This window comes from Carettochelys insculpta, chromosome 1, assembly GCF_033958435.1.
Source record: "Carettochelys insculpta isolate YL-2023 chromosome 1, ASM3395843v1, whole genome shotgun sequence".
Classification (NCBI taxonomy): domain Eukaryota; kingdom Metazoa; phylum Chordata; order Testudines; family Carettochelyidae; genus Carettochelys; species Carettochelys insculpta.
Window position 1 is genome coordinate 3850031 of NC_134137.1, and position 8016 is coordinate 3858046.

At 45.9% G+C, this 8016-nt stretch overlaps 1 protein-coding gene across 1 annotated transcript; it reads right to left on the bottom strand.

The window, feature by feature from the left end:
• Positions 1-3508: 3508 nt before the first annotated feature.
• Positions 3509-4123, bottom strand: LOC142007498 (olfactory receptor 51E1-like). The gene has a single exon (XM_074984165.1). It carries the CDS (start codon positions 4121-4123, stop codon positions 3509-3511), a length of 615 nt encoding a protein of 204 aa, XP_074840266.1.
• Positions 4124-8016: the final 3893 nt, after the last annotated feature.

The window sequence follows — 8016 nt, forward strand, 5'->3', positions numbered from 1 at the left end:
AAATCTACATCCTTTTTATACTGGGGATCCAGAACTGGACACAATATTCCAGATGTGGCCAGACCAGTGCCACGTAGAGGACAATAACTACTTCTTTACCTCTCCTCGAAATGCTCCTCCTAATGAACCCTAATATGCTGTTAGCTTTCTTGGCTACAGCTGCACACTGTTTACTCATATGTAGCCTTTCATCCACCATAACCCCTCGGTCCCTTCTGTTGTACTGCTAATGAGACAGTTGGTCCCCAGCCTATAACAATGCTTGGGATCCTTTCGCCCCAGGTGCAGGACTCTACACTTCTCCTTGTTGAACCGCATCAGATTTCTTTTGACACAGTCCTCCAATTTATCCAGGTCACTCTGGATTCTCTCTCTATCCTTCAATGTATCTACCTCTCCCCCTAGTTTTGTGTCACCCACAAACTTGCTGAGGGTGCAATCCAGGCCCTTATCTAGGTCATTAATAAAGATGTTGAATAACACCGGACCCAGAATCAAGCCTTGAAACACTCCTCTTGAAACTGACCGCAATCCAGATATTGAGCCATCCATGACCACTTCCCATAGGGCCCGACCGTCAAGCCAGATTTCTATCCATTTTATAGTCCAAGGATCCAATCCATATTTCCTTAATTTATGGACAAGATCATTGTGGGAGACAATATCATAAGCTTTGCTGAAGTAAAGGTGTTTCTCATCCACTGACTTCCCCATGTCCACAGAGACTGTCACCTCGTCATAGAAGCTAATCAGCTTGGTCAGGCACAACTTGCCCATGGTTAATCCATATTGGCTACTTTTGGTCACTTTCCCCTCTTCAAAGTGCTCGACAGTGGATTCCTTGAGGATTCCCTCCATTATTTTCCCAGAGATTGAGGTAAGGCTGACGGGTCTATACTTCCCTGGATTGTTCTTCTTTCCTTTTTTAAAGATGGGCACTACATTTGCCTTTTTCCAGTCATCCAGTGTCTCCCCCAGTCTCCAAAATTCTTCAAAGACAATGGCCAAAGGCTCGGCGATACCTTCTGCCAATTCCCTCAGTACCCTTGAATGCATTAAATCCAGAACCATGGATTTGGGTACACCTAGTGTTTCTAGATAGCTGAGAACTTGCTCCTCCCCCTCAGATGTCTGCCCTTCACTTTCCCATAATGGATTGTCTGGGACCGTCATGTGGAAATTGACTACATCAGTGAATACTGCGGCAAAAAAAGCAATGAGTACTTCAGTTTTTCCTACATCATCTGTCACTAGGTTACTTCCCTCATCCAGTAATGGCCCCACACGCTCTCTGATAGCCCATTTATTGTCAAAATGCTGGTAGAAACCCTTCTTGTTACTCTTCACCTCCCTTGCTAGCTTCAGTCCCAATTGTGCTTTTCTGATTACTCCCCGGAATTCTCCAGCCGTATGTTTATACTCCACCGTAGTCAACTGTCCACCTTTCCGGTTCTTGTATGCCTCCTTTTTAAGTTTAAGCTGACTAAGGATATCCCTGTTAAGCCAAGCTGGTTGCCTACCATATTTGCATTTCTACTATGCAGCGGGATGGTTTCTTCTTCTGCCTTTAGTAAGTCTTCTTTAAAATATCGCCAGTTCTCTTGAACTCTTTTCCCCTTCATCTTCATTTTCCGAGGGATCTTGTTTATCAGTTCTCTTAGGGAGTCAAAGTCTTGTCTTCTGAAATCGAGGGTCTGTATGTTACTCCTCACCTTTCTTCCTATTGTCCGGATCTTGAAATCTACGATCTCATGGTCGCTGCAGCCCAGGTTTCCTCCCACTTCTCTTTCTCCTACTGGTTCTTTCCTATTTATTAGTTCTAGTATTTAGCTACAGATTATTTATTAGTTTTAGTATGGAGCTACAGAAAGGCCATAACAGGGCATTTGGGCAACAGAGTGCACGGATGTGGTTCCTTGGTTCCTTGCAGCACGTGCCTGTGTTCCATGCCCTGCATAGAGTCCAAGCAGTGCATGGTCCCTGGTAAAAAAGAAAGATAAGCCTGAAGGCTGATTCATGTGGAAACATGCTTTTGTGGCTGTAGTTCTTAGCTGTCTCATTAATAAATTCCTCCTGTTTAAGGAGTGAATCTCCGCAGCTCACAGAACCCAAATAGCCTTGCTGTATCTCATATGAGCCAGAAGAGCAATGACCACAGTAGCAGTGATGGGTTGTCAGAAGTACCTGTTCGTGTTCTCAGCTCTGGTACTGACTCATTGTGTTGTTTGGGATAAACTGGTTTGCCTCTGAGTGCCTCAGTCCACACAGGACACAGAGATAATGCTGCAGAGAAGCCTGTCTAAAGAGTTCCTAGTAGTGAAAAATGCATCATGTGCTGCATGTGTTAGACTCAGATTACTCCTGAGCTTCAGCACCTGGGCAATGAATGGGATGCAGTTGTAAATGGTGCTGGGTACCAGAGTCAATGGAAGGGGTGCCCTTTTTCTCACTCCCTTTCATCTACCCGATCCCCCAGGTCCCTGCCTAGGATCCTGCCTTCCCACATAGGTCAGGGGCTTATGTCTCCCATCTGTCTCAGCTGTGTCCTCCGAGACTCAAAAGCTGATCCTTTCCCTGCCCAGGAGTCCTGACACAGGACAAAGAGGCCCAGGCCACACCCCCATGAAGGGACCCTGCTTTGTACAACCCCCAGCTGTGGCGGGAGAACAAAAGGGATCTGAAAGCAAAAGGAAGACGCACAAACGTGTCTACCCTCAGGGGTTTGTAGCTGAGCTTTACTGCCACAAGCAGGTTCTTTGTTAGCCTGCGGCAGCTAGTTACCCAGCCCCAGAGCAGAAGGAGATGGAGATGATCCAGTGAGCAAGACAGGAAGCGGTGAGAACAGTGAACATCGGGAGTGTGACTTAGTGGAGTAGGTGGAGAAAGTGGCAGGGCCTTGACGAAGGGAGAGGACAAGGGGTGGGGCCTCAGGTCCAGCTACTAACAGTGAGAAAGTTGGGAACTTATGAATTACTAAGTTTACAGACAAAATGAAAAGTCCTGTGGCGCCTTATAGACTAACAGATTTATTGGAGGACAAGCAAAGACCCATGAGGCCAAGGACTTCTCATTGTTTTTTGTGGATAGAGACTAAAATGGCTAACCCTGTGAGTTTACAGAGATCCAGTCCCCAAGGTATCACACTGGCACAGCATGGTGAGGCCAAGAAAGTGTTTAATTTCTCTCTGACTGTCCAGTGACTGAGGCAGGGAAGAAGGTTCTGCAAAACGCCTCCAGTCAGTTCTCCACAGAGCTTAATCTGAAAGCCAGAGAACCAGGAAAAACATGAGTTCTTTTTGGAGTGAAGAGCCGGAGCAGCCTGGCCCGTATCTGTTTGGTCCTCACTCCATAGATGATGGGGTGTAGCATGGGGGGTACTGCTATCTGAACATTGGCAATAAGAATGTGGAAATTCAGGGCTACATTGTTGCCAAACCGGTGCATGAGGGGAGAAAAAACCATTGGGATGTAGAAGGCTAAGATGGCAAAGAGGTGGGATCCACAGGTCTCAAAAGTTTTGATACAAGCATCCTTTGTTGGAAGACTGAAGATGGCTCCGAGGATGTGAGTGTAGGACATGGTGATAAAATACATCTAGGCCAAGCACACATAATACCACAAAGAGGCCGTGGTAACTGCTTATCCGGTTGTCAGTGCAGGCCAGCTTCACCACGGCCATGTGCTCACAGTGTGTGTGGGAGATGATGTTGGTTCTGCAGTAGGGACACTGACTTGCAAGGAGAGGGTATGGTAGTTTGAGCACACTTCCACGCAGAACCACAGCCAGACCAATTCTGCCCACCATGGGATTTGTGAGAATCACTGAATGCCTCAGGGGATGGCAGATGGCCACGTAGCGATCAAAAGTCATGGCCACGAGGATCCCAGACTCCGTCACTGAGAAACAATGAAAGATGTAGAGTTGGGTGAGGCAGGCACTGAAACTGATCTCCTTGGAATTGAACCAGAAGATGCTCAGCATTTTGGGCAGGATGGTGGTGGACAGGACTAGGTCGGTGACAGCCAGCATGCAGAGGAAATAATATGTGGGCCCATGGAGGCTCGACTCCATCTTGACAATGAAGAGGATGTTGAAGTTCCCCAAAAGGGCTATGGTGTACATGGCTCCAAAGGGGATGGAGATCCAGATATGAGCTGCCTCCAGGCCAGGAATGCCCTGCAAGATGAAGATGGAGGGGTTGGTGGAGTCAGTTGTGTTGGAATCAGACATGGGATTGGGCAGGTGTCCAACTCGGAGGCAAAATGGTGTGTCCTGCATGTGCTGACTTCCTGTAGGTGCCTAGGGTCTAGGGTGATGGTTGCAGTAGAAAAACCTGGATCGAGAGAAAATGTAAATATGAGACCCTACATGCATATTGAAGATAGTTTCCTTGAGTGAAGCAGGTTTGCCTCTCTTTACACACTAAAAAAGATGATATTGTCATTATTAAGATATGTGAAATATGAACTGACCCTACTAATGTCAGTTCCATATTTTATAGTGCTTTATGCATGAACAATTTGAGCCTTTCGCTGATAGACTACAGGTTGCGATAGTACCCAAGGTTTTCTCCACATGATAGTAAGTTAAGTCTCTCACAGCCCTGAATTTTTGTAGCCAGACAGCCAGCCCCCTCTCAGACCAGCATTGCTGGGAACACAAGGGAGCCAAAACAACAGGGTACTTAACATAAATTCCAGCACAGCCTTTGAAGCTGTGAGAAGCACAGGTGTGCTGCTACAATGTGCCTCTGGGAACATATACAACGATTAGGCTCACAGCAGACAGAGAAGCTGTGACAGACATGGCTCTTAGCCCCTACTAAATAACGTGATGCACCCACACCAACATCCTAGGTGGGAAAATATTTAGCCTAATAAAAGGAATGTCCAGTAGTCGAAACTTATTGTTTCTCTCCCTTGCAAGTGTAAACTACTCTTGCGAGAGCTGGCGTCACCCAGACAGACCAGCCCCAATTTGGCATAAGAAAGGAGAAAGAGAATAAAGGAGTACAGAGGTATAAGTATGGGACCTACAGCACCATGATTTTTGAGTGCTTTTCACTATCTATCTGCTGGTCAGATAAGTGACAGCCTCCCAAGGCTTCTGCAGCTAAAAGGGTCCCTAAGCCTTGTCCCTTATTCGTCTTTCCGCAGAATTGAGTGACCGATCCTGGCTTGGCACCGCTGGAATCGAGAGATGCAAGGAGCGTAAGAAGCACCCACACCTGATCTCCTATCTTTAGTGTACACATATTTTGAAATAGAGCTCTATACTTTGTTTTCTTTCTTTGGGATCGTGGCTTCAGTTTTGTAACTTGTTTGTGTGTGTAACATCTATACATTTGAATAAGTAAGCACTAGCAATTTTGTAACCACATGATTAGAATCTAGTTTAATAAATGTTGGTAACCGTTTGTGCATAAGACTGACTTGTTTCTCTGGGTTACTGTAAAGCAGCCAACACAATTAAAGAACCTCAGCCATTTTGGCTATAAAGCCTGGCCATTAGGTGAGAGTACTAAGAGCCTAGCGTTGAGTTGTGCCGCCTCCACGGGGCAAGCTCTTGGGGCGCCTGTCAGTCAATCCTGACTGCCCACTGCGAAGGGGCTCTGAGCTCTAGCAGTTAAAGTCACGGGTGTGGAAAGGCTCTTTGTGCTGCCAGTGGGGCACCTGTCAGTCAGTGTTGACTGCCCACTGCGAAGGGGCTCTGAGCTCTAGCAGTTAAAGTCACGGGTGTTTAGGACCTTGGGGCATCCGTCAGCCTAGCCCAGGCTGCCCGCCGCGAAGGGACAGTGCGTCCTAGCGGTTAAAGTCACAGATGGTATAAAACGGGCAGAGCTGGCACCTCACCAAACATCCTTGGCCATCGGCTAACAATTTTCTCTAGCCTCCATTTTTGTGGTTCTTTTTGGCAGCATAGAATCATAGACTGATGAAATCATAGAATCCTAGGGCTGGAAGGCAGCTCAGGAGGTCATTGAGTCCAGCCCCCTACCTAAGCAGGATCAAGCCTAACTCAGTCATCCCAGGCAGAACTTTGTCAAGCTTTTTGAACGTGGTCCTCTAACAGGACTGGATGTCGACTGTTTCTCCAGTATCATACGCTGAACTAAAAGGGTTTGGGGAGCTGGATTCATGCAAACAAAACTTTTTAATACTGTCAAATCCACCATCATTCTCTCAGAAACAGACATTCTGTCCCCCCTTCACAGCAGGCCACCTTAGTAGGGAATTCAGGGACTCACAGAAGACCATTCAGGCTTGTATTTATTTATTTTTCCCTGCAATGATATTCTATGTACTTCCAGATCATTAATAAACATATTGAATAACATCAGGCTTAGAACTGAACCCCAGGAGAAACATCCCCATTCGCTGTCAATGGCCCCTTGTGGACTGCTGTCTGAGATCTGTCAATGAGGTCGTTTTTAAGCTACGTTATATGTGTTCTGCTGATACTGCTTACTCCAAAAAGAATATTTTCCAATATTAAATCAACTGAAATCAGAGAAATTGCAGGTTACTGCCTCCAGATGGTTTCCTTGTATAACCCAATGTGCTCTCTCATTTGTAAAGAATTGTTCTCCAAAAACCTTGTGGTTGACCAGCATAGTTAAAAGTAATCCCATAGCGGATCTTCCAAAGCTTCCTATCATTGTGAAATGTTTTAACTTTTCTCTTTTTAAATACTTTGGCTCTGGCCACACTTCCCCTCCCTTCGGAAAGGGGCATGTTAACGAGGGAGTCTGGAAGACTCCAGTTAGGCACTGATATGAATATACAGCTCTTCATTAGCATAATGGGGGCCATGCGTGATTCAGAAGTGCCGCTTTTGGAACATACGCTGCCCATGAAGCCGGGGGCCTTTCGAAAGAGTCCCCTGACTTCAAAACATCTTTCTTCCTATTTGGTTTTAGAAGTCGGGGGTCCTCTCGAAACGCCGCCGGCTGCAGGGGTGGCATGTGTTCCGAAAGTGACACTTTCGAATTGTGCACAGCCGCCGTTACGCGGTACTCTGCACATTCATGTCAGCGCCTCATCAGCATCGGCCGAACTCCCTCATTAAATTGCCCCTTCCAAAAGGGAGGGGTAGTGTGCCCACAGCCTTATGGTTCACACTGAACTGTCCCGGCTTTTTTTTTTTTTATTTCCTTAATTTTTTTGGCTCCACTGTTGCCTGGCTGTGTATTTTTGATTGATTTGCAAGTCCGTACCTCTGGTCATCAGCACTGTAACATCCTACAGAGGATGTTCTGTTACATCCCGCTTGTGTGCTAATGGACTGGAAAATATTTCATCACCTCATGTGCCCTGAGTGCCTCACTGTACTTCTTTCCAAATGTGTGTTCTAGAACAGCTGCATTTTCAGCAACATTAACTGGTTTCCTTTCTCCCTCTAAGAATTGTCCCAATCCTCCTGTAGGATTTATTTGATCTTAGTAGGGTTCATAAACCCTGTTTGTGATATGTTGGTCTGAGAAGCCTTTTCCCCTCATCTCTCTAATGTCCCTTATTAATTTTCATAATATCCTTTGTCCTTTTGAAATTAACAACTCCTATTCTCAATGTTTAGCTGCTCTATCATTTGTCCCCTTCTTTGTCTTTTCTTTAAGCTAAACAGTCTCAGAATTTTCAGCCTGTCCCCAGTTGGCAGTTTCCCCCACTCTCAGAACCTCTCTCAGAAACTCTGTTTCTATCTTCTGTGTCCTTCCTACAGACAGGTGACCCAAACAGAGCAAATGTCCAGAGCAGAATATTTCCCTTCCCTTTCACTAGATAACCAGGCATTGTCTTAGTTTTATCCACTTCGATTTAACTCACTTTTTTTCTCCTGAGGTGTGTGCTTCTTGGGATGTTACCTGAGGCACATAATGGAAAAGGCTTGATTGTTTTCCACTCTCACTTTTTGAGCAAGTGAGGTAATATGAAATTCTCTACAACACGGGTTCTTTAGCCTGCGTTTCATTGTATTTAGGATATCTGGTATCCAAAGTCATCTGGTATAACTGGTGT

What these genes read in the sequence shown, in the direction of transcription:
- LOC142007498 (XM_074984165.1), bottom strand. Translation starts at nt 4,123, where the DNA reads ATGTACACCATAGCCCTTTTGGGGAACTTCAACATCCTCTTCATTGTC.